General features: G+C 47.9%; 2 protein-coding genes and 1 long non-coding RNA gene across 8 annotated transcripts in view; 1 reads left to right on the top strand and 2 right to left on the bottom strand.

Moving 5' to 3' along the window:
• Nucleotides 1-361: 361 nt before the first annotated feature.
• Nucleotides 362-15765, bottom strand: BLVRB (biliverdin reductase B). 2 transcript variants are annotated; one of them, XM_082438922.1, is made up of 5 exons: nt 15561-15765; nt 7118-7282; nt 6895-6984; nt 5456-5584; nt 362-609 (listed from the first exon to the last, which is right to left on the bottom strand). In XM_082438922.1, the coding sequence occupies exons 1-5, from the start codon at nt 15637-15639 to the stop codon at nt 452-454; spliced, it is 621 nt and encodes a 206-aa protein (XP_082295048.1). In that variant the 5' UTR covers nt 15640-15765; the 3' UTR covers nt 362-451. The 2 variants fall into 2 exon arrangements, with proteins under 2 accessions (XP_082295048.1, XP_082295049.1); XM_082438923.1 differs by lacking the exon at nt 7118-7282.
• LOC309649204 lies at nt 1386-5447 on the bottom strand. The gene is made up of 2 exons (XR_014256986.1): nt 4741-5447; nt 1386-4452 (listed from the first exon to the last, which is right to left on the bottom strand). It is a non-coding gene; the product is annotated as an uncharacterized lncRNA (long non-coding RNA).
• Nucleotides 15766-17185: 1420 nt separating the features above from the next.
• Nucleotides 17186-26506, top strand: part of SPTBN4 (spectrin beta, non-erythrocytic 4) — a 73647-nt gene continuing 64326 nt past the window's right edge. For 4 of the 5 annotated variants that reach the window (XR_014256743.1, XM_082437517.1, XM_082437516.1 and 1 more), the window contains exons 1-2: nt 17204-17283; nt 19553-19739. Coding sequence is in view for 4 of the 5 variants with exons in the window: in XM_082437517.1 (XP_082293643.1) it covers nt 19568-19739 (172 nt within the window). In the remaining variant the exon portion in view is untranslated. Of the gene's footprint in view, nt 17284-19552; nt 19740-26506 lie in introns of all 5 variants that reach the window. The other variant, XM_082437515.1, reaches the window with a different exon arrangement.

The raw sequence follows: 26506 nt of genomic DNA, 5'->3' as shown, positions 1-26506 counted from the left end.
AGAACCTTCTCCTGGCTCGTTCTCACTAAACCAGGTTTCAGGTGGGACAGCCCCTCTTCCACAGAACCCTGTTCACTCCTCAAGCTGGGGCCCTCAGCCTTCTGTACTTCCTCTGTCAGAGCCCTGGCCACTCTGTGTTGTCACTGACAGGGGCAGGGCTGTCTTCCCCACTGGACTGTGAGATCTGTGAAGGCAGGGTCACCACTGGGTCCTCACAGTCACCACTGGGTCCCCAGCACAGGACCAAGCGAGGAAATGAATGAATGAATACCCAGAAAATCTCACACAGAGGCAGACAGAGACACTGAGACATCCAGATAGAGCCAGAGAGGGGAAGAGTCACAGAGATGGGTACTCTAAAAAAACTCGAAGCTCTTGGCTCAAGATTTATTGCTCCCTTCCTTTGTTCTCTATTTCCTGGGATGCTGTCCTCCTGGACGGGGCCAGAGCCCTAGTCGTACTGGTGGGAGGGGTAGGTGTTGTGCCCATTGTACTCATCGGTGGTGAGGCAGCGCAGCATGAAATGGCCCAGGTCGTGTTTGGAGATGACCCTCGAGGGCCCTCGTCCATCCAGGGTCACTGAGTAGGCCCCAGTCAGCGGTTGGTCTCCTGCAAAGTAAAGACAAAGGGACTGGGTAAATCAGATGTCCTTTCCCCTCCTGCAACCAACATGTGATCACTTCAATGATCATCCCAGGGTGTCTACAGTGTGCCCAGCCCAGATGGTATAAGATGGTATAAGAGCCAACAATGTATGAAACCCTTCCCACATGCAGGGCACTAATCTGTACCCTCTACTTCATTCACTCACTAAGTGAGTTTTTTTTTTTTGGCACGGCATGCAGAACTTCCCTGACCAGGGATCAAACCCTCGCCCCCTGCAGTGGAAGCGCGGAGTCTTAATCACTGTACTACCAGGGAAGTCCCATTCGCCAAATTCTTATTGATGACTTATTATATGTCAGGTGCTGGGCACCCTGAAAGGGACAAAACAGATATGAATCCCTGCCCTCAGCATGCAGACAGTCACTAGGAAAAGGCAACTAATAAGATAAGAAAGTAAAACGGACAATATGTTAGATAGTGAGAAATAAAGCAGAGAATGGGCTAGGGACTATTATTAATTCTATTTTACAAGTGGGCAAATTGAGTCTTGGAGAGAGGAAGTTATGTCCCATGGTTGCGAAGGGTGACCTCGCAGTGGCAAAGGCTACATTTGCTCTGTGCCCCCCTTGCCCTCCCCCACCATGACCTGGCTGTTACCAGGGCATCTAGCGCCTGCATTCTGACAGTGACCAACTTAACTTAGGGATCAAATGCAGCATACCAGCGCAGAGACAACCTGGAATCATGTGCAATAAGAAACACACACCCTCAACCATATGGCAATCCTGCCAAAAACTTTTAATCTGAGTCTGTAAGAAAATAACTACAGAAATCCAGAACGTGGGATATTTTAAAAGACACCTGGGATAACAAAGTCCTACTGTATAGCACAGGGACTAAAGTCAATGTCCTGGGATAAACCATAATGGAAAAGAATATTAGAAAGACTGTATATATATATGTTAAAACAAACCCAAAAAAACACCAGGCCTGTTATGTTTCATGTTATGAAAAACATTAAAAAAAAAAAAAAAAAAAAAGGATATGGAGGATTGTTCCAGGTTAAATATGACACAGCGACTAAACACAACACACGATCCTGGACTGGATCCTGATTTTGAGGGGAGGGGGAGGTTGGAAGATATTTTTTGGCAGTTGGGGAAATTTGAGTATGGGCTGGATACTAAATGATGTGGTAGAGTTAATGTCAATTCCCTTGGTGCGGTAACAGTACTGTGGTTCATATTCAAATATTTCTTCTTGGAAGATGACTATCAAGAGGTTCTAGGAGTAGAGTGTGCCGATGTCTGCAACCTACTTTCAAATGGTTCAGCCAAAAAAAAAGAAAGAAAGAAAAAAAGAAATATATATAAATACACACTTATTTAAAAAATATATATACACTACATATGTATTCACATATATACACATACACATTAGATGCATGCATAGATAGATAGATAGATAGATAGATAGATAGATAGATAGACAGACAGATAGATAGATAGGGAAAGCAAAAAGGCCGAAATGTTAACAAGTGAACCTAGATGAAGGGTTTACGGGTACTCACAAACCTTTAATTTCTTTAACTTTTCTGGAGGTTTCCAAGTTTTCACACACGTACAAAAAAAGGACTGGGACTTCCCTCATGGTCCAGTGGTAAAGAATCCGCCTTCCAATGCAGGGGACATGAGTTCCATCCCTGGTCGGGGAACTAAGATCCCACATGCCGCAGCGCAACTAAGCCCGTGCGCCACAACTACTGAGCTCTCGCGCCTCAACGAGAGAGCCGGCATGCTGCAAACTACAGAGCTCACGCGCCCCGGAGCCTGCGCGCCACAACTAGAGAAGAGAAAAAACCCGCAGGCCGCAACTAGAGAGCAGCCCAAGCAGACCGCACGCCGGAACGAAAAAGATCCCGCGTGCCTCAACAAAGATCCCGTGTGCCGCAACTAAGACCCGACAAAGCCAAAAAAAAAATAAGGAAAATAAATAAATTAAATAAATAAATATTAAAAAAAAGAAGAACTAAAAAAAACCAACTTTGTGTTAAATAATTTTTAGGCATGCTCTCTCTGGATATTCACTTCAAACCTGGGAGGTCAAGAAGTAATATCATGAACCCTGTTTACAGATGAGGAAACTGAGGCTCAGAGGCCACGGGCCTTAAGTCCACAAAGGGCTGGGGCTGAGACTTTGCCCGGCTTCTCCGCCATGCCGCTTCACCACTGATTCAGAACTCAGGATTCTCGTCTCAACGAGAATCCTGAATTGAACCTCAACATTGAGCTTACTTGAACCTCTATAAGGTGTGCAGGGCTCGTCTTTCTCCAAGCAGAAGGCAGAGGGCACAGCAGAAGTGCTCGTCCAGCAGGCAGGCAAATGTGAAGCAGATACAAGTGCCTGGCTCGGGCATCCGCACTGCGGTTCCCTCATCCCAGAATGTCCTCCCTTCCCCCACTCACCTGATTCCCCCTGAGGGGAATCGTGGCCAGGCACACACTTCCTATGCAAGAGACATCATTTAGAATCCACCCTATATTCAGATTTCCCCAACTGCCAAAAAATATCTTCCGACCTCCCCCTCCCCTCAAAATCAGGATCCAGTTCAGTCGCCATGTCACCTTTAACCTGGAACAATCTTTTTTTTTTTAATGTTTTTTCATAGCATGAAACATAACAGGCCTGGTGTCTGGTTTTTTTTTTTAAACATATATATATATATATATATATATATATATATATATATATATATATATATATATATACACACACACACACACATTCTTTTCTAATATTCTTTTCCATTACGGTTTAGCCCAGGACATTGAATGTAGTCCCCTGAGGTGGGGAATCAGGTGAGTATCTGGGGGAAGGGCCATCTCCTTAGAGAGCCTCTGCTTATAGCTGAGGCTTACTCTCTTCACCGAGTTTTTGTTTTGTTTTGTTTTTTGGCTGCGTTGGGTCTTTGTTGCTGCACACAGGCTTTCTCTAGTTGTGGTGAGTGGGCTTCTCATTGTGGTGTCTTCTCTTGTTGCAGAGCACAGGCTCTAGGCGTGCGGGCTTCAGTAGTTGTGGCGCACGGGCTCAGCAGTTGTGGCACAGGGGCTTAGTTGTTCCGTGGCTGGTCCGCGGCATGTGGGATCTTCCCAGACCAGGGATCGAACCCATGTCCCCTGCATTGGCAGGCGGATTCTTAACCACTGCGCCACCAGGGAAGTTCCTTCACTGAACTTTATGGTTTCTTCATTCAGCGTAGCACGACCCAACAGTAATACAGATCATCTATTTCGTTTGTCTCCCCCGCTAGAAACGTAAGCCTCATGAGAGCAGAGACTACATCATTGGTAGTTGTAATCATGGCCAGGCACACACTTCCTATGCAAGAGACATTTGTAAATGCATCTCTCCCTCGATCTGACTCTCTCTCAATGTGGATTCCAGACCTGGGAGGGGAAAAGAGGGTGTGGTTCCCTCCACAGCACCACCTGGAGGTGAGGCATCTTCCCCGGTATTAGCTCATGGGACATATATTTACTGAGCACCTACTACGTGCCAAGCCCTGTTCTAGGCACTAGGAACACAGCTGTAATCAAAACAAGACAAAATCTGTGCTTCAAACAAAACTTCAGACTTCAAAATTCTAGTGTGGGAGACACGCGCTAAGTAAGATAAAGAAAGAGACGAGGGACATCCCTGGTGGCCCAGTGGTTAGGACTCCACGTTTCCACAGCAGGGGGCATGGGTTCAATCCCTGATCAGGGAACTAAGATCCTGCATGTTGCATGGTGTGGCCAAATAAATGAATATATAAATGGGTTTAAAAAAAGAAAGAAAGAAAGAGGGCTTCCCTGGTGGCGCAGTGGTTGAGAATCTGCCTGCTAATGCAGGGGACACGGGTTCGAGCCCTGGTCTGGGAAGATCCCACATGCTGCGGAGCAACTGGGCCCGTGAGCCACAACTACTGAGCCTGCGCTCCGCAACAAGAGAGGCCATGATAGTGAGAGGCCCGCGCACTGTGATGAAGAGTGGCCCCGCTTGCCGCAGCTAGGGGAAGCCCTCGCACAGAAATGAAGACCCAACACAGTCAAATAAATAAATAAATAATAATTTAAAAAAAAGAAAGAAAGAGACGATGTGAAGCATAAGTCCCTGTCCCTTGAACGTAGGGCAGCCCCAGTATAACTTACTTCTTTTTTTTTTTAACTATTTATTTATTTATGTATTTATGTATTTATTTTATTTGGCTGCACCGGGTCTTAGCTGCGGGATGCGGGATCTTTTTAGTTGCGGCATGCATGTGGGATCTAGTTCCCTGACCAGGGATCGAACCCGGGCCCCCTGCATTGGGAGCATGGAGTCTTAACCACTGGACCACCAGGGAAGTCCCATAACTTGCTTCTAATAAAGAGAATACAGCGGAAGCAGCCCTGAGAGATCTGACGCTAGGAAAGGCGGCGTGCAGGTGTTCCAGGGACAGACAGTCTGCACCTACCACGAGCCTTGTCGTGAGGCTTCCTTCCACACGATTCTATTGCCAGCTACTGAGCAACGGCATGCGAGACCTCAGCAAGAAGTGCCCCCAGAGCCTAGACAGCTCCCAGTACTGAGAGAGTCATCACAAATGAGGGCTTTTGTTTTACGTTTTAAAATTTTGGTTAGTTTGTACAACAGAGATAATTGAAAAGTGTGTTAGAAAGGAGATACAAATCAAGCAGGAAAGAGGATGGAAATTGTGGGAGGAAGGTTTGCAATTTTCAACTGGCCAGGGAAGGCCCAGTGAATGTCGACAGAGGACAGGAGGGGGCAGGCTGGTGGTAACCCTGCAGCTGGGTCCCCACCCACTCACCTATGTGTGGTGGCATCACAGCCACGTACTTCAGGCCCGACTCCTGCAGTATCTTGTGCATCCGGATATGGTCATCAGTCACATCCTGCAGTCTTGGGGGCACCTTGGACGGGTCCCACAGGAGGAAGGCTGGGGGGATACAGGGCAGGATCAGCCAAGGCTTGAGGACAGCCTGGCCAGGCCCATAGCCTGCAGGTCTCCTGCCAGGACCAACCCCTACAGGGGGCTCACTACTGCCCTCCAGTTTCTCCAGGCTTCTCACCCCGCCTGCTCCTATCCACTGTTACCTCCTGCCTAGACCATGGCAGCAGCCTCCTCCCTGGTCTCCCTGCCCCTGCCCCCCACATTGTTCCCCCGGCACAGCCAGAGGGGTCAGACTCATCTGTGACCCTATCTCACTCAGGGTAAAAGCAAAGGCCCCATCAGGTCCACGAGGCCCCACCTGACCTCACCACCCAACACTCTCCCCTTCACTCGCTCTGCTGCAGCCACACTCCCTCCCACCTTGCAGCCTTTGCAAATGCTGACCTCTCTGCCTGGAGTTCCCTTATCCTCCCACTGCTCCCTCATGTCCCTTCCCTTCCCCAGGAGACAATGTGTGATGGAACAAAGGTGAGGAGTGTGGACCATGGAGACAGTCCGGTTCCACACCCCAGCTCTGCCAGCCACAGGCTGTGTGATCTCGGGTAAGGTGATGGGCCTCTCTGTGCCTCCACTCCCTTAGCTAGGAAGCAATAAGAACAGCTACTATTCACTGAGCACCTACTATGTTCCACTGTGAATATAAGTACTACTCAAAGGAGTTTTGAGAGGATTAAGTGGCATTCATCTGTAAGGCACTCAGATGGTGCCGAGCACACAATAAGAGCTCAATAAATGCTGTTAGCATTAACTGCTCCTGTTACACACTCCGCAGCCTTCCTTTCAGATTATTCCGGGCAACCATTCGTTTAATACCATCTCCTCATAAATTGGGAGGTCTGTGAGGGTAAAGACCTGGCCTGTGTATACATGGCTCTGTCATTTCCTCTATGAGGCCCTCTCCCTGACCCCTTCTCAGGATGAGTCAGGCACCCCTCTGGGCCCCCAGAGTCCTCCAGGCTTCCCCTATCCCGGCCCTGATCCCCCTGCCCATGCTCCCCCCGAATCCTGGCCTTGACCTCTCTGCCTGTGCTTCCCCCAACCCCGGCCCTGACTGGTCACTGTTTGATGATGGCTCTGTTGCCACTTCCCTCCTACTTGTGAGAACCATGAGCACAGGGCCCAAGGCTGTATTGTGTCTCTGGCCTCATCCAGCAAGGTTCAGGCACTCAGGTGGTGCTCAATAAATACACAGTAACTTGGAGTGGCTCTAATGCCACCTTGTAGGAGCCCCTGGGCTGCCTGTCCAGTATCTACCCCCCACTCCTCAGCCCCACCCCTATGACCCCGCCACCCACCCGAGGTACAGGCCACGACCTTGTCCACGCCGTGGGCCTTCATGGCCACCACAATGTTCTGGGCACCCTCGGACATCACTGTGGTAGGACCTTAGAGGAGACAGAGAGTGGCTGTCACTGGTGGGCGGTGGCGGCGGCGGTGGCAGGGGTGGGGCTGGGGGCGGGGGTGGCGCTGGGGGCCGAGGTGCAGGGGTGGGCCGAGGGCAGAAGGGGGGCCCAGTACTGAGGTCATTGCCGGTGCCCAGCAGCACGATGACGGCGTCCTGCCCTGCCACAGTCTTGTCCACATCGGCCGCCTGCCGAACGTCACCCACTATCACGTGGGCCGGCTGGGGCCCCTCTGAGGGCAGCCTGGAGGTGTCCCGCACCAGCACTGTCACCTCATAGCCTGCAAAGAGGGGCAGAGAGGCAGGTCAGTCGGCTTGTGGGCTGGCACTCCCCGCCTCCAGGGGCTGGGTCCTGGAGGGTGCCATGAACTCCCAAATCCATCCCGCAGGTCCCCTGTTCTGAGACAATGGTCTTCAAACATTTTCGCTGGCATACCCACAGTTGATATCCAGCTGGTTGTTAAAATAAGGTGATACCTTGATGTCGGTTCATAAATAACCTGCTCTGATGCCTCCAAGGGTCTCTTCTTCCCTTCACTCCCCACTCCTGCGACTTCTCCACCCTCCGGCAACTAAAGGGTTAATGCCTGGCATCACACTGGTCTATGCCCCCCATCCATGGTCCTGGAGCAAGCTGAGGTACAGCGAAGGACATGAGCTGCCCAAAGGTTGTCCATCGTTGGATTTGGTTCCCCAGGTCTTACTTCTGAAGGGCTGGGTCCTGTCTTAGTGGTTACTAAACAGTTTGAACATCACTTTGGCATGTCACCTCCCAAAAGAATTTTGGATAACTCTGTAACTCTGTGTCCCCTTTCTGACACATACCCTCCCTTTTAAAGTTTACAACCAACATATTTCTTCCTTTGTTTTAAATAATGGCAAAATATATCAATGTTTATGTGTATTGCAAAAAAAATAAAATTAGTAGTTGTAGTCTCTGTTATGGACTGAATGCTTGTGTCATATGCTGAATTCATATGCTGAAGCCCTAACCCCCAATGTGATGGTATTTGGAGATGGACCCTTTGGGCGGTAATTAGATTAGATGAGGTCATGAGGGTAGGGTCCCCATAATGGAATTAGTGTCCTTATAAGAAGAGAAAGACCAAGGCTCACTCTCTCTCTCTCTACCGTGTGAGAACACAGCAAGAAGGCGGCCATCTGCAAGCCAGGAAGAGGGCCCTCATCAGAAACCAAACCTGTTAGTACCTTGATCTTGAACTCTCCGCTCTCTAGAACTGTGAGAAATGTCTGTCGTGTAAGCAACCCGGTCTATGGCATTTTGTTATAGTGGCCTGAGCTGATGAAGACAGCCTCTAAATAGCATTCTCATGAAAAATGAGCCAGAGTTCGTTGAAGAAATAGCTGCTTGCTGGGCCACGCCAGGGAGAGGACAAGGTGAGCCTGGAACATCTTATCTTGTACCTCCAGCTGGTAAGGTGGTGTTTAAAAAATGATGGGGTGATGTCAAGAGGACACAGAAGCCACTTGAAGGGGTTCCCACAAGGCAAATAGGGGGCAATATGATTTGTCCAGAAGAATACTGATGGCAAAGAATTGAAGTACATCAAATATACAAAAATCTGTGAGTTCATAATGATACTAAGAAACTTCATTGGTCATCATTGGTACCTATCAAAGGATGAATCCATTATTCTGAAAGTGATAAAGGAAAAGGGAAAACAACAAAATTGTTCCATTTCTCTCTCTCTCTCCCTTTTTTTTTCGGCTGCGCCACACAGCTTGCGGGATCTTAGTTCCCTGACCAGGGATTGAACCCGGGCCCTTGGCAATGAAAGCACGGAGTCCTAACCACTGGACTGCCAGGGAACGCCCCTGTTACATTTCTCTTGATAGCTGTCATCATATATGTAAAAAACAAATGATTAGAAATTTGTACACTCTGGGGCAGTGATAATGATAATAATGATACATCATATTTAGAGAGCACTCACTATATGCCAGGTGCCAAATTCCTTACATTTATTAGCTTATTTAATCCTCAAAGCAACCCTGGGTTTGAATTCTGTCTGGCCCTACCACTAGCTAGCTGTGACACTGGGCAAATCACTTAACCTGTCTGGGCCTTAGGGCCTTCATTTGTAAAATGACACTAATAATAGTCTCTACCTTATAGGGTTATTGTGGGTTTAAATAACATTTCTTTTTTTTTTTGGCCGCGCCACGCAGCTTGCAGGAACTTAGTTCCCTGACCAGGTATTGAACCCAGGGCCACAGCAGTGAAAATGCCGAGTCCTAACCACTAGAGACCACCAGCGAACTCCCTAAATAATATTTCTAAAAGTTTAATGTAGTTGGTTGATTTTTTTTTTTAATTTTTATTTATTTATTTAGTTAGTTAGTTTTGGCTGTGTTGGGTCTTCATTTCTGTGCTAGGGCTTTCTCTAGTTGCGGCTAGCAGGGGCCACTCTTCATCGCGGTGCGCGGGCCTCTCACTATCGCGGCCTCTCTTGTTGCGGAGCACAGGCTCCAGACGTGCAGGCTCAGTAGCTGTGGCTCATGGGCCTAGTTGCTCCGTGGCATGTGGGATCCTCCCAGACCAGGGCTCAAACCCGAGTCCCCTGCATTGGCAGGCAGATTCTCAACCACTGCGCCACCAGGGAAGCCCAGTTGGTTGATTTTTGACAAGGGTGCCAAGACGATTCAATGGGGCAAGTACAGTCTTTTCAACAAATGATGCGGGGACAACTTGATATCCATATGTAAAAGAATGAAGTTGGATCCCTATTACCTCACACCATATTCAAAAATTAACTCAAAATGATCAAAGACCTAAATGTAAGTGCTAAAACTATAAAAATCTTAGAAGAGGGCTTCCCTGGTGGTACAGTGGTTAAGAATCCGCCTGCCAATGCAGGGGACACGGGTTCGAGCCCTGGTCCGGGAAGATCCCACATGCCGAGGAGCAACTAAGCCCATGTGCCACAACTACTGAGCCTGTGCTCTAGAGCCTGTGAGACACAACCACTGAAGCCTGCGCGCCTAAAGCTCGTGCTCCGTAACAAGAGAAGCCACCGCAATGAGAAGCCTGTGCACCTCAACGAAGAGTAGCCCCTGCTCGCTGCAACTAGAGAAAGCCCACGTGCAGCAACGAAGACCCAACACAGCCCAAAATAAATAGAATAAAATAAATTAATTTTAAAAAATCTTAAAAGAAAACGTAGGCATAAATCTTTGCGTCTTTGGATTAGGCAATGGTTTCCTAGCTATGACACCAAAAGCACACGCAACAGAAGAAAAAATAGATACACTGGACATCATCAAAATTAAAAATTTTTGTGCTTCCAAGGACACTATCAAGAAAGTGAAAAGACAACACACAAAATGGGAGAAAAATTTTGCAAATCATATATCTGATAAGAGACTTGTATTTAGAATACATAAAGAACACCTACAACTTGATAATAAAAGATGAATATTAAAAGCTGGGCAAGGACTTCCCTGGTGGTCCAGTGGGTAAGACTCCACACTCCCAATGCAGGGGGCCCGGGTTCAATCCTTGATCTGGGAACTAGATCCCGCAAGCCGCAACTAAGAGTTCGCATGTTGCAACTAAGAAGTTCGCATGCTGCAACTAAAAGATCCCACGTGCCGCAACCAAAAAAATAAATAAATAAACAAAGATCCTGCATGCCTCAACGAAGATCCTGCATGCTGCAACTAAGACCCAGCACAGCCTAAATAAATAAATAAATTAATTAAATTAAATAAAACAAATAAAAGCTGGGCAAAAGATCTGAATAGACATTTCTCCAAAGAGGTTATACAAATGGCCAATAAAAACATGAAAAGATACTCAATATCATTAGCCATCAGGGAAATGCAAATCAAAACCACAGCAAGATCCCATTTCATACCCACTAGGATGGCCATAATCAAAAAGACATAATAAATGTTGATGTGCATGTGGGGAAACAGGAACCCTCATACACTGCTGATGGGAATGTTGAATGATACACCTGCTTTGGAAGATAATCTGGCAGTTCCTCAGAAGGTTAAACATATTGTTACCACATGACCCAGCAATTCCACTCCTAAGTATATGCCAAAGAGAAATGAAAACATCTGTTCACACAAAACTCATACGTGGATGTTCATAGAGCCATTACTCATCATAGCCAAAAAGTGGAAACAACCCAAATTTCCATCAACTGAATGGGTAAATAAAATGTGGTATATCTAAACAATGTAATGGTATTCAACAATAAAAAGAAACGATACACATGCTACGATATGGATGAACTTTGAAAAAACAATTTTTTTGCTAAGTGAAGGAAGCCAGTCATAAAGAGCCACATAGTGTATGATTCCATTTATAGGAAAGGTTCAGAACAGGCAAATCCATATAAACAAAAAGCAGGTGAGTGGTTGCCTAGGGCTGGGGAAGGGGCTGAGCAGGAAAATGGGGAGTGACTTCTAAGGGTTTCTTTTGGTGGTGATGAAAATGTTCTAAACTGATTGTGGTGAGGTTTGCACGAGTCTGTGAATATGCTAAAAACCACTGAACTGTATACTTTAAATGGGTGAATTGTATGGTATGTGAATGGTATCTTAAAAAAGCTGCTATTTAAAAAATGCAAAACGAAAACAAATGAGAAGATTAGAAGAGCGTCTGGCACAGGAAAGAGCACTATAGGGGTGTTGGTTGTTACTATACCTTTTCACCATCTCACAATTTTTTTTCCCATCCTGGTCTAGTATTCCCTGGGCTCCTGGCCTCTCTCAGCCCCTCCAACCCATATTTCACATGGTAGCCAGGTAGAGCTTTCCACTGTTATATCAAAGTGCCCTTGGCTCAGATCCCTCCCCCGACCCCCCCAGTGCCCTGAGATAGCCATGTTCCTTATGACAGACTTCAAGGCCCCCCAGGATATGGCCTCTCCTCTCTCGCCTGTGCTGGAGCCATGGCCCTTTTCACACACTGAACTTCTTTCAGTTCCTCAAATGCATCATGCTGTTTCCTGTCTCCTGGCCTTTGCACGTGCCCCTCTGCCTGGAGCACCCTTACCCTCTTTCCCCAGAACCCCCAGCCAATTGTGCTTCCTCTGTCATGGCCCTACTTATGCTGACCTGGAATCAAGCAAGGGCCCTGTGGGTCCAGGGACTGTGACATATTCGCCACCATCTCCCTGACTTTTATATCAACACAAAAGCACACGATATACTGTCCCACGGACCTGGGTTCGAACTCTGGCTCCACCTCTTTTTTTTATGGCCGAGCCGGGCATGTGGGATCTTAGTTCCCTGACCAGGGATCGAACCTGTGCCCCATGCAGTGGAAGTGCGGAGTCTTAACCACTGGACCACAAGGGAAGTCCGAGCTCCACCTCTTACCGGCTGAGGAACCGCAGGAAACACCTTCCCTGACTGGCCCTCAGTCTCCTCTCTAAAGTGAAAATCACAATCCCTAGCATCCCCATCCTGTGTGACCACCTTTCATAAGGGAATAACACCTGTGCTGCCCTCACACACATCGGGGAGCAATGGGAGCTTTCATGATGCCACCGCAGGCACTGGTTTATTACCACTGTATTAGTTAAAACGGACCCTAGTAAATCGTGGGTATTTTGGAGGAGAAACGTTCTCACGGACAGTGAGAGCTCTGACACAGGCCCAGCACAAGAGTGCCTGTTAATGGTACATTATTGGTGATTAGTGACATTTATTGAGGGCCTCCTAGGGAATTCCCTGGCAGTCCAGTGGTTAGGATTCCACAGTCTCACTGCTGAGGGCCCAGGTTCAATCTTCAATCCCTGGTCGGGGAACTAAGATCTCACAGGCTGTGTGGCACAGCCCAAAAAAAAAAAAGAGACAGCCTCCTATGTGCCAAGTGCTGTGCTAAGCTCTTTCTGCAGATGAATGACGTTTTTTTCCAAAAATTTTAACACAACCCACATTTAAATTTTAATAGCAACATGTGGCTAGTGGCTACCACACCAAACTATAGTGTTAGAATTCACAAATTTTGCCCTTTACAAAGAACGAGAGCATTTGTAGGTTATTTATAAATATTTCTTTTTCTTTCTTTCTTTTCTTTCTTTTTTTTGTTTAACAAATCCCTTACTTTATTTATCTTTTTCTGTTAATTTTTAATTTTGAAATAAATTCAGACCTATAGGAAGGTTGCAAGACCTAGATTCTCATATTTGCTTTATCTTTCTCTCTGTGTATATATAAAATATACACATAACATGTATAATTATATATGTGTATAAAGTTTTTTCCTAACGATGTGAGAGTCAGTTGTAGAGATCATGCCCCTTTTAAGCTTTTTTGATCTCAACCCTCCATACAATATAGATTTCACTTCCAAACCCAGTATACACAAACCCATACATATATAATTGAAATGAAAGTTTCATAAAACCAATATTTAACATGTGATACATTTTGACACTGTTGTGACCAATTAAATATATTTCAGAACTCATTATGACCCACAGTTTGAAAAGCCCCAGATTGCAACAACCCCACAAAGTAGGTTGTATTATATGCCCATTTTGAGGATGGGGAAACTAAGGCAATTTTAGGTAATTGGGCCAGGATCACACAGCTATAATCTGAGTTCTCTCAGCCAAGGAGTGCTATTGAGCACCAGCTGTATGCTGGACACGGTTCTAAGCATTTTCCATATATTGTAATATCTCATTTAATCATCACAAGAACCCCAGGTCGAGTTCTACTAGTTTCATCCTCACTTTACAGATATCTAGGTACACAGATGACAAGGCACTTGACCACACAGTTGTTAAGTGGCAGAGCTGGGGTTTGGAATGCAGACACACAGGCACCAGAGTCTGTGCCTGTCAGGACTCAGTCCTACAGAATCACTGAGGTAAAGAAAAGCCGAGCTCATTCAAGCCCTTCCTTTTTCTGATGGCAACAGCGAGGCTCAGGTTCACTGTGGCTCTGAAGAGAGCTGTCAGAGCCACAGTGAGAAGCCGGGGACTCCCCTAGGCCTCAACGCTCCACACCCACAGGTGCAGTCCCAGCTGTGACCAGCTGGGACCAGGACTGAGAGAAAGGTAGTCACATGGGAATCCAGCTCCTCAGGGTGACTCAGCAACTCTCAACTTCTCCCTCTTACTTCCTCCCCAGGAATTGTTTACCAGTAAATTCGTTTCTCCTGTCCCTACAAGCCAAGATCCTCACTAGGTCTTCCCAGGGAGGGGGAGAGCAGTGGGCCGAATGGGGAACTTTCAGGCAGAGTCCCTTGAAGGCAGAGCTGGGCTAGGAGACGGCTGAGAGTGGGATCCTGATGGCCTCCACCCTTTTGGGGCAACCAGATAGTCAATATCTTCAGAATCACCAAGGCCAGCAAGGGTGGGGCGCTATATCTGGAAGTGTCAGGCTCCCATGGGGGTTGGTGAAGTCTGGACGGTGGGGGCAGGGTACTGCTGCATGATACTGATCCCCTTTCTTGCCCCCTTTCCTGGGGCAACTGCAAATTTTCAGCGCTCATTGACTTTCCCGGGACCCGTGTGCTCAAGTCTTCACCCCTGTCTCCGTGATCTTCTTTCCATTAGGTGTTCACAGCAACCCATCCCTCAGCCTTTTCAACTTTAAGCCTTGGTGCCCAAACCAAGAGCCGGTGGACTTTTGGCAGTTAAGAGCAAGCACCGGTGGGACTTCCCTGGTGGCGCAGTGGTTAAGAATCTGCCTGCCAATGCAGGGGACACGGGTTCGAGCCCTGGTCTGGGAGGATCCCACATGCGGCGGAGCAACTAAGCCCGTGCACCACAACTACTGAGCCTGCACTCTACAGCCCACAAGCCACAACTATTGAGCCCACGTGCTGCAACTCCTGAAGCTCGCACGCCTAGAGCCCATGCTACGCAATAAGAGAAGCCAACTCAATGAGAAGCTCGCGCACCATGACGAAGAGTAGCCCCGCTCTCTGAAACTAGAGAAAGCCCGCGCGCAGCAACGAAGACCCAACGCAGCCAAAAGTAAATAAATAAATAAAATGTGGGGGGGAAAAAAAAGACCCATTGGTGGTCTCAATAGAAACAAACAAACAAACAAACAAACACAGAACAAGCACTGGGTACAAATTCCAGCACTGCCACTTTCCAGCTATGTGACATTGGGCAGATCATTCAGTGGGCCTCAGTTTTCTCTCCTGCCAAATGAGGTGATACTAGTTCCTGCCCGACATGAGTGCTGTGCGGATTTAACACGTGCTGAGAGAGGACAGTGCTGGGAGGCCAGCCCAATGCCTGGCTTAGTTAAGCCCTTGCTGGGTGTGCAACCACCAGCACCACAATAACAACTACATTTCGTCAGAGCACTGGATTTAAACCTGTCACTACAGTCCCCCAGCCTCCTAGGGCCAATACCTGTTTCTTGGGCTCATATAAAATTGGACCTCACAGCGTCCCCCGTTTCTGCCCCCCGTGGCCACCTGTTTTGCCCCCCTAGGTCCTCACACACTAAGGCACTGATGGCCCCAACCAGCCTCGGTCCGACCCCATGATGCCACTTCCCAAAGTTCCGTCTGTGCACCCCCTGACACCACCTGCCCGCCCCAGCTCATGCCTGCTTGCACCGCCTGCGCCAGGGTGGTGAGCCCGGTCCTGCCGGTGGCGCCGAAGATGGCAATCTTCTTGACGGTCATGCTGCGGGGTCGTGAGGGTGCGAGGCCGCGGAGTCGCAGGACACGCGGGAACCGACTGGCTGCTGCTAGGCCTCCCTCTCCGTCCTTTCCTAGCGGGAGAGACGGGGCGGGGCCGCTCAGAGGGCCACGCCTCAGCCAGCCTCCTGCCCCAGACTCCGGCCGAGGGGCGGGGCCATAGGCCACGCCTCTAGTTAAGAGCGGGGTGGGCGGGGCGGGAGTTGGCTCGCCTACGCCTGCGGCCCAGCACTGCCTTCCAGCCCGCCACTTAGACTGGGAGGCGTGGCCGTATCTGGCGGTCTACGGCGGTGAACCCAGTGCCCCGCCTCCGAGCTCTAAACTCCCAGGGCGGGGCGGGGCGAGCGCGGGCCACACCCACAACTGTCTCCTTAGGCTGATCTGGGACTCACACTACGCCCCAAGGCCTCCTCTAGGCTACAAGGGGAAAAAGTGAGGGAGGACAGTGTGGGTGTGTGGGTGTGACACTGTGTAACTGCGTGTCTATGTGCCCGTGTGGCCCTGTGTGACTGTGAATAACGCCAAGGGAGAGAATGATTGTGGGTGATACCATGTGCCATTCTCTGCGTAAAACACCGTATTACAGTATGAGACACCACGTGTGGAAGACATTGATGAGACTGAGACCTTGTGGTGACACTGGGTGACAGTGTGTCAGTCTGTGATGCTGTATGCATCCATGCCGCTGGGGGATATGGTGTGAGTGTGGGACATGTGTGAGTTGTGTTATATGGGAGTGTGTGACTCTGTTAGACAGTGTGTGACACTGCGTGTGTCATGTAAGTTGTGTGACAACGTGCCATCATTTGAGTGTGACTGTGGGTGTTGACTGTTGTTGTGGTGCTATTTGTGACCTGTGACTGTGTGATGTGTAAGTGGGTGACAGTGCAGGATGTATGACCCCCATGTGAGTATGTAAGGGGTGTAACAAGTTTGAGTGTGTAAAAGTGTGTGATGCTGTGTGATAGTGAAGCTGTGTGTGATGTGTGAGTATATGACACTCTTTGTGACCTCATGGAGGTGTGCAACAGTGTGTGGCATATGTGTGCTTGTGTATGACACCGCGTGAATGGTGGTGACAGTATTTGAGTGTTTTACAGTGTGTGACGCTGTCGGGTCCTGTTCCAGGGCGGGACGTCGTGTGAGCTTATGACTGCGTGAGACGGTTTGAATATTTGACCCTGTGTGACCCCATGTGAGGGGGTGACAGTGCGAGTGTGTGGATGTGGATAATGTCTGTGACGCTGTAGGTGACCCCGTGTGTGTGTGTGGCAGTGTGGGACTGTGTGACCCCGTGAGAGTGTGGACTGTGTGTGACGCTATCTCGGGCCCCTGCAGCTGTGTATCACACACCGTGGCCGGGTGTGTGACCGCGCGTGGGCCGGCGCTGCAGGCGGCCGGGGTTGGCGGGGGACCGCGGGCGGGAGGGGGTCCCGGGGGCGCGCCGAGCGCGGCGGCCGCGCGAGCGGGAGGAGGCGCGCCGGCGGCCGCGGCGCATGCGGATCTGGCCGAACGGCTGGGCCGGTGGGGCCGAGCAGAGACTGCCAGACCGGGCCGTGGACGCCGACAGGGAGGGCGGTCGGGCACGGTCAGCAGCGGGGACAGCGGCACCGGCGGCCGCGGGCCCAGGTGAGCGGCTTGGGGATGGATAGCCCCTCCCTCCAGCATCTTCCCACCTGCCCTAGCATCCCTCCCCCGCGCGCCTTGGGCATGGCCTGAGCCCCGAGGGTCCCCCCGGCTGGGGGAGGCGGAGCGTCGAGGGCAGAATCAGCTCCCATCCCTCAACCCAGTCCAGCCTCCGCGCCATGCGTGGGTCTTTCATCCAAGCCTTGTCCTTCCCAGGCCCCTCTCCTTGGGAGCGGTGACTAGACTGCAGGGAGACAGAGGCGCGGCCTTGGAAGGGTTAAAGCATCCTATCTCAGGTCCCATCCCCAGCCTCGCCCAGCCAACCTTTCCTGGAGTCTGCAGGACACCCCCTTCCACCTCCGCCACCACCTTCTCCCTTCCTTCTCCCGTTGAATCACGTAATGGCCAGGGCTGTTCCACCGCCAGACTGCCTGAGACATCACGAAGTGCTAAGTGCCCCTCCATCTCCAAGTATCCTCCATTGAGGAAACACTTGTGCTCACCGTTTCACAGGGAGGGAAACTGAGGCACAGAGAAGCCAAGTCAAAGGTAATCGGGTTTAAAGATACAGCAAGAATAAAGCAGGACTTGAACTCATTTCTGTCAGACTCCAGCACAGGCACTTTTATTTGCTAAGATATGTGACTGGAGGATGAATAATAATAGCAAGGCCCATGTATTGAGGGCTTGCTGTGTACTAGATACCATGTTCCCTGCATTATTAATCCTGTCATCTTCAAACACCCCTAGGAAATGGGTACCATTATCATTACCACTTTACAGATGAACAAACTGAGCTCCAGAGAGGGTAAGTGACTCAGCCAAGGTCACACAGGTGCCCACTTACAGCTTTCCGTGGAAGAAGGGAAAAATAATAATGGATTTTTGAGTGTCTGTTGAAAGGGACAGTCTCCACTACACTGACCAAGACCTAGACCCTGCCTTCCTAAAATCTGGTGAGTTGGCAACTGTCGGAATATTTTAAGAATGGGGACACTGATCTCCTCCCAACTCCCTCCTTTCTTAGTCTTAGAATCAGGCCTGGGGTTCCAGAGGGTGGAGGAGATGTATCTAATGTCTCCCACACCCTTAAATTTCATATTTACAATCTGGCAGTGTTCTAGAACATAGCTCTGGAGTCAGACAGTATGTCAGTTAGCTGTTGCCACAATAATGCTGCATAAGAAACCACCCCAAACTCAGTGTCTTAAAACACTAAGCATTTTTTTAGCCTCAAGTCAGTCTGAGGTCAGCGACTTAGGCTGGGCTTATATGAGCTTATTCACCAGTTAGGATGGGTAGGGGGATGTTGACTGTTGGTTGCTCTAGCTGACCTTGGCTGTGATGAGGGCCTTGGACCTGGACTAGCCTAGTAGTGTTTTTCTCATGGCCACAGTCAAACACAAGCAAAAACATGCAGTGTCTCCTGAGTCCTGGGCTCAGAACTCACCAGCACTTCTACCTAATACTGTTGGTTAAAGCAAGTCATGTGGCCAAACCCAGAGTCAAGGGGTAAGGCATGTCCCCCCACCCTCCTCTTCCATTCTTCCCATCCCCAGAGTGGGAGAACACTGAAGAGTTATATGGCAAAGGGTGTGGCTATAAGGATGAAGAACTGAGGCCATAAATGCAGTTATTTGATCACAGTGACTACATTTGAATCCTGGTTACTCACTAGCTGAGTGACCTTGGGCAAGTGAATTAACCCCTCTGTGCCTCAGCTTCCTCCTCTGTAAAATAGGCTTAATAGTACCTTTCTTTACAGAATTAAATTTGTGGGAATTAAATAAGATAATGCATATAAAGTACTGAGCACAGTGCAACTGCTCAATAAATGTGAATTATTGTTATTACTGCCTTATAGAGTTCTATTGATAACAATGCTATCTTTCTAACAATAATAACAGTGACAATTTTTTTTTTTTGCCGCACGGCATGCGGGATCTCTGTGTCATGTGGGATCTTAGGTCCTCAACCAGGGATCGAACCTGTGACCCTTGCAGTGGAAGCGCTGAGTCTTAACCACTGGACGGCCAGGGAAGTCCCAACAGTGACAGTTTGCCGAGCCCCTACCCTGCACTAAACTTGGTGCTTGACCACAGCCCTGTGATGTGGTCAGGGTGAACATTATTGTCATTATTATCATGTCCCTTCTAAAGACAGAGAAATTGAAGGTGAAAGGGAACAGGACTCACAGCCAGGTGCTGTTAGAAGTGGGACCTCTGAACTCAGGCCCTGTTTCTAGCCCTAACCTTCCTCTCCTCATCCCCAGGCCTCAGCTTCCCCGATGGCGCAGGTACCAGGGGAAGTGGATAACATGGAAGGGCCGCCAGCCCCTAACAATAACAACCCTGCAGCCCGCTGGGAGAGCCCAGATCGGGGCTGGGAGCGGGAGCAACCAGCCGCCTCCACCGCGGCCGCCTCACTCTTTGAGTGCTCGAGGATCAAGGCCTTGGCAGGTACCTGGAGGAGGGCTGGGGTGCGAGGGTGGGAGGGAAGGAAGGGAGGAAGCTGCTGGGGTGGTGTCTTTGTACCCTGATGGCCTGGAGGTTGGGAAGAGAGTTACAGACATTTGGACCTTGAATCTTTAGACCAGCACTGTCCAATAGAACTTTCCATGATGATGGGAAAATGCTCTGTATCTGTGATGTCCAATATACTAACCACTGATACTTGTGGCTGTGAGCACTTGAAATGTGGCCAGTGCTATTTGAGGGATTGAATTTTTAATTTGATTTAGTTTTAATTAATTTAAATTTCAATAGCCACACGTGGCTGTGGCTGCTGTATGGGGCAGTGCAGCCATAGAACCTTAGAAACGTATCAGTACAATCCCAGAAACGTGGGACTTTCTAAGCGGACTTCCTTAGAATCCCGAAATGCTGAAACCTCGCATCTCAGGACCTTGGAATGTCATACCCAGAGATTCTTTGAACCCAAGACCTTTAGAAGTGGAGACTCGTGTAAACAGAACTTTATAATCACAGATCTTAAGACATTTTAATCGTTGGCTCCTAGGGTCTTAGAACATCAGAAACTTAAACTCTAATGCACATAGATCCTTAGGGCTTTATAATCCTAAACCTATAGGATCTCAGATTAGAAACGTGGACCCTGAGCACTTTAAGAGAGAATAACCACACGTTCATGGTTTTCGCACTGAAACCCTCAGTCTTGGGACAACTTCAATGGTTGGTCACCATACTTGGTTGTTTTAGGACAATATAAGCAAAGACCAGAGAACTGTCTAGTTATAGAATCTTAGGACCTTAGACCTTTGGAACTGTAGGCCCTTGAACTTTAGGACTTTGTATTCATGGGGCTTTAGAACCTCAGAAGTGTTTAATCATCAATATTAAAGTTTTATGAACGAAGACCCTTCAGAGACATGTAACTCCATAATCATAAGCCTTTAAAACATTAGACCCTTAGCACGATGACCCTTGGAATGTTAATATCTCAGAAACATGGAGTGTTATACACATAAAATATATATTGTCAAGAGTCATGAAATCTTAAAATCCAAAAGTCAGAATGAGTTCCCTTAGAATCTCAGAATTTTAGTAACTCAGCATTTGACAATCATGGGATCTTCAATATTAAGATTCTTGGAAACTTATAAGATGTCGAGCAGGTTGTTAAACTCAAGGGCCTCTGGGAAAGCAGGTGACATACACGAGTGAGTGGCCTGGGGGCTGTGGTCACCCTAGTCACCTGCTCTAACCATGGGGAAAGGCAGGCCCAGAGCTGCTAGCTCTGATGTTTATCTGCAATTTCCCAATCAAAAAAACCAAAAACCAAAAAACAAGAAACTGTAAGTGCACAAAGTCTGAACCAGATTCAACCCATGGATGGCTAGCTTCCTCTGGTTTAGACACCTAGAAGAATATAAACATATACTCGTGGAAACTTTAAATTTTTTTTTCTATAAATTTATTTATTTATTTATTTTTGGCTGCACTGGGTCTTTGTTGCTGCGCACGGGCTTTCTCTAGTTGCGGCGAGCAGGGGCTACTCTTCATTGCGGTGCGCGGGCTTCTCATTGTGGACTCTTCTCTTGTTGCGGATCACGTGCTCTAGGCATGTGGGCTTCAGTAGTTGCAGCACACAGGCTCAGTAGTTGCAGCACGCAGGCTCTAGAGCGCAGGCTCAGTTGTTGTGGCTCACGGGCTTAGTTGCTCCGCGGCATGTGGGATCTTCCCGGACCAGGGCTCAAACCCGTGTCCCCTGCATTGGCAGGCGGATTCTTAACCACTGCGCCACCAGGGAAGCCCAAAATTGTATTTTTAAAAAAATTTTTATTTTTTATTCTTTTCTTGGCCGTGATGCACGGCATGTGGGATCTTAGTTCCCCAACCAGGGATCAAACCTGCGCCACCCCCGCGTTGGAAGTGTGGAGTCTTAACCACTGGACCACCAGGGAAGTCCCAAAATTGTATTTTTAGACTCATAGATTAAAAAACCTGGGAACGTATCAACTTAGAATTCTAGAATTTATTATTTCATCCACAAAATATTTAATCAGTGACTGCTCTGCGCCTGTCCTGTCCTGGACAATAGGAGAGACATGGTGGTGACTGAGGCAGCCCTGGTCCTGCTCCTCCAGGGCTCCCAGTCCTGTGGGAAAGTTAGATCCAGCCCAAAATGATGACCCACTGGGATCAGGGCCGAGATGGGGGAGGCACAGGCAGAGGCCAGATGTGCAAGTTCAGGGCTGTAGGAGACCAGATGAGGGGCCTGATCCAGTCTAGAGAATCAGAGTGCTTTCTGGAGGAAGAGATGGCTGAGCTGAACCCTAATGGACAAACAGGAGTGAAGCCTGGGGAAGAGAGTGGACGAATATTCCAGAGAGAGGGAACAGCATAGGCAAGACTTCTAGAAGTTGAGAGTGGCTGGAGTGAAGTGGTGAGTAAATGATGGCAGGCAAGGAGCCAGTGGCCGCCAGATCTTGAGGGGCCTTGTAGGCCATTCCGAAGAGTGTGAGGGCACCTGGAGCTATGGTGAGATTTTAAGCAGAGGTGGGATGTGGTAACGTGAGGATCAAGGACTCCTCAACTCTTAGAACCGCTGATTCAGAGAGCACCAGCCCTGGACAGCTCAGACAGCATCGAGTCCAGAGAAATGTAGGGACCCCTCTAAGAAAAAAAAAAAATTCTCATATACTCCCTGTGTCTACTTAAATTATTAGAACTATGGTTTTCTGTTCCCTTATGGTTTGTTACGGGATATTGAATATATTGTAGTTCCGTGTGCTAGGCAGTAGGACCTTGTTGTTTATCCATTCTAGATAAAATAGTTTGCATCTGCTAATCCCAAACTCCCAGTCCTTCCCTCCCCCACCCCCCTCCCCCTTGGCAACCACAAGTCTGTTCTCTGTATCGGCGAGTCGGTTTCTGTTTCATAGATGAATTCATTTGTGTCGTATTTTAGATTCCACATATAAGTGTTATCATTGAAATATGGTTTTCTTAAATGCACAAAAACACACAACTCTGTTTATATCTCTTATGCCTATGGTTCTCTACAACTAAAACACATTATATTGGATTCCAGACCCAAACCACAAAACCAGTAACTTCAGCTTAACAGTGACTTCGAGGTGCTGCTATCCTGCTGGTCAAGATGCTAACATGACGTAGACAGCTAGGGTGCATTTTCTTTTGCGTCCCTTTGCCCACTTCTCTCATGGTTTTTCTCTATTCACACTAAGGCCAAACCCTTGAGCAGAGTCCTCCGTAATACGTTTTTGCATGAAGGTGGTTTTTATTTTTTTTTGGCCGCACTGTGCGGCATGCGGGATCTTAGTTCCCCCACTAGGGATCGAACCCATGCCCCCTGCAGTGGAATCGTGGAGTCTTAACCAATGGACCGCCAGGAAGTCCCTGCATGAAGATATTTTTAAAAATTGTCTGGGTCCCATTCATTACAGAGAGTTCCCATAATCATGCTCCACAGTTTTGTTTTTTTTTTCTGTTAAATATTTATTTATGTATTTGGCTGCACTGCGTCATAGTTGTAACCTGCAGGATCTTTTTAGTTGTGTCACGCGGGATCTAGTTCCTGACCAGGAATTGAACCCAGCCCCCTGCATTGGGAGCACGGAGTCTTAACCGCTGGACCACCAGGGAAGTCCCATGCTCCACAGTTTGTGTGGAGGCCCCTTTCCTCTTTTTTTTTTTTTTTTAATTGGACTATAGTTGCTTCACAGTGTTGGAAGCCCCTTTCCTCTTGATCTACTCCTTTATTCTCTTTTAGTCCCATATCTCACACCAATGCCTTCTCTCCTATAGGCAATCATTCTGATTGTTTTAACGCAAATCTTTTTCTTCGCAACACGTGCGTTGCTAATTAGTGTGCATGTATCCATGTTTTCTTAACTCTAAAAAGTATTACATGACACAGAAAGGCAGATATATTGTGTGTCCAGCATTTCCACAATGAGCACCCCCTTGTAACCAGATCAGGAAACAGAATCTGACAGCCCCAGAGAAGCCCCTCTCAGGCTGCCTTTGTATCATCCCGGGAGTAAACACTGTCCTAGCTTCTAACAGTGTACATTCATTTTGCTAGCATTTGAACTTTATATAAATGGAACCATGCAGTGGGTACCCTTCTGTGTTTGGGTTCATTCACTCAACACGCTGCTCATGAGATTCACCCATGTCTACCTGTACGTGTAGGTTGTTCCTTTTCATTGCTGTATAGTATTCCACAGTGTGAAAATGCCATGGTTTATCCATTCACCTGTTGATGAGCATTTGGTTTGCTTCTAATTTGGGGATGTCACAAACTAGACTATTACAAACTAGTGGTTTGTAGTATCACAAACTATTACAGATTATGGCTGCTCTAAATATACATGTTTTGAGAGACATAAGCACTCATTTTTGAGGCTTATACCCACCCAGGAGTGAAATTGTTGGGTCATAAGGTATGTGTATATCTAACTTTAGTAGAAACTTCCAGTTTGTATCATTTTACATTCCCACCAGCAGTGTATGAATGATTCAGTTGCTGTACATCCAACCCTTGGTGTGGTCAGTCTTTGTAATTTTAGCCATTCTAATGGGTGTGCATTCTATTGTGGTTTTAATTTGCATTTTCCTGATGACTAAAAACAACTAATGAAGTGGAGCTCCTCTTCATATATTTACAGACTATTTGGATATCCTCCTGTGAAGTGCCCATTCAAGTCTTTTGCCCATTTTCCTGTTAATTTTCCTGCCTTTTTCTAATTGTTTTGCGGTTGTTCTTATATATTCTGGCTACAAGTCCTTTGTCTGATATATGTGTTGTGAATATTTTCTCCCACTGTGTGGCTTGACTTTTCATTCTCTTGACGTTGCCTTTTGATGAACAGTATTTCTTAATTTAAAGGTAGTCTAATCTGATAATTATTTAATCATTATTTCCTGTATGCCTAAAATTCTGTGTCTTGTGTAAGAAATCTTTGCCTACTCTAAGGTCATGGAGATAGTCTTTGATGTTTTCTTCTGAAAGCCTTATTGTATTCCTTTCACATTTAGATTTATAAGCCAAATGGTATGAAGTATATTTATTATTGTGTACAGTGTGGGTCAAGGTTCTCTTTTTCCCCCACATGGATGTCCAGTTGACTCAGCTCCATTTATTGAAAAGACTTTCCTTTTCCTACTGAACTGCAATTTCACTTTGTCATAAATCTGGGAGCCCTATACCTGTGGGTTTGTACATGCAGGTATTGCTAATCGATGCATGTTTTATCATAGTCTCGGTTGCATTTTTTGCATTATGTTCTCATTCAGCGCTATGCCTTGTAGCCTCACGACTCATCCATGTGGCTCTGTGCGCCTCTGCTCTGGCTTCTAACCGCTGCATGGAGTTGAAGGTGTGCACTCGCCATGTTCCACTGTCCCAATAATGGACAACCAGGCTCTCCCCAACCCCCAGCCTGTCCCTGCCCCCTCCCCCCAATAGCACTACACTGAACATCGTCATACATGCTCTTTATAAACCAGCGTGGAAAAGTTTACAGGACATATACATAGGGAAAGAATTGCTGGCTCATGGCCGCTCTGCACTAATCTAATTTGACTCAGATTGCCTTCCGAAGGGCTGCCCTACCAGCAGGCATGAGGGTTATGATGTCCTCACATTTCCACCGATACTTAGTGTCTCCGGCTTCCTAACTTCTCCCAGACTAATAGCCAACATATCATTTACATATTGTCTCTCTCTGTCCTTTCTCTGTAACCAGTAGTAGATAAGGGAGTAGTTAGTTCCTGCTCTAGGAAAACCTCAATGTATTAAAGATATGAAAAATTAAAGTGTAATTCTAAGGAAATGCATTTCAGTTGTGATTGGTGACTACCACAGTGGGGAAGAATATATAAATGGCAAAATAATATGAGCAGAGGTAGGACGATTGTCATTTGCCTTGGAGTCTTGACAACCCAGAGGTATGTGTGCCAGCTAGAGGGCCAGGAGGAAGCAGATGGCCCCCTCAAAGGGGTAAAATTGAGGAGAGTTTAATGAAGGGACTATCTAGAGAGGTGTGGAGATTCCTCCCCACCCCCAGGGACTGGGGCAGGGCAGGGAGTGGTGAGAGGGGAGAGAGGCATCCCCAGGAGGAGTGGGGGATGTAGGGAGAGGCACCAGGTCCTGGGGAAGCTGGTCAGGCAAGGAGGGAACAAGTCCCTCAGCCCTTTCTCTCTCCTCTCATCTCCTGCTAGCGAAACCCAACCAGAAGTCTGAGGCCTTTAAGGGCCAGGGAGCCCATTCATATAGTTCACGCCAGCCAGCCTCCCTGGGCTCAGAGTAGGTGCAGAAGAGGGGAGAAGGCACCTGAGGGGCAGGTGGAAGACACCCAGTGAGGTAGCCACACACACTCACCAACACAGTAAACATTCAATGTCGACTAAGGTCAGAAGTGGCACTCTGGGACACATTTGGTTTTCAGCCCCACTGTGTTTTATAAAAACGTAAATCAGTTGCCAACATTTAAAAACAGGGAGATTTTTATCTCCAGATTTTTGGCACCTCATGGGCTATCATGTGATATGGCAACACTGGGCCTTCATTCCTGTGAGACTCCAGACGCCAGGGCCACGTGGCCGCTGCCCCCTTTTAGGAGGGCCTCGTTCTCTCATGTGGAGCCTGCCTGGCCCTGGTGGGCATTTCAGTTCTGGACCCCAGCTTCATGCTAATGAGATTGTAATCACAGACCCCCAAGTCTCACAGCATAGTC

This window comes from Balaenoptera physalus, assembly GCF_965194825.1.
Source record: "Balaenoptera physalus genome assembly, chromosome: 19".
NCBI classification, from domain to species: domain Eukaryota; kingdom Metazoa; phylum Chordata; class Mammalia; order Artiodactyla; family Balaenopteridae; genus Balaenoptera; species Balaenoptera physalus.
Note: the sequence above shows the minus strand (reverse complement) of the source record. Positions and strands in the feature narration are given on the sequence as shown.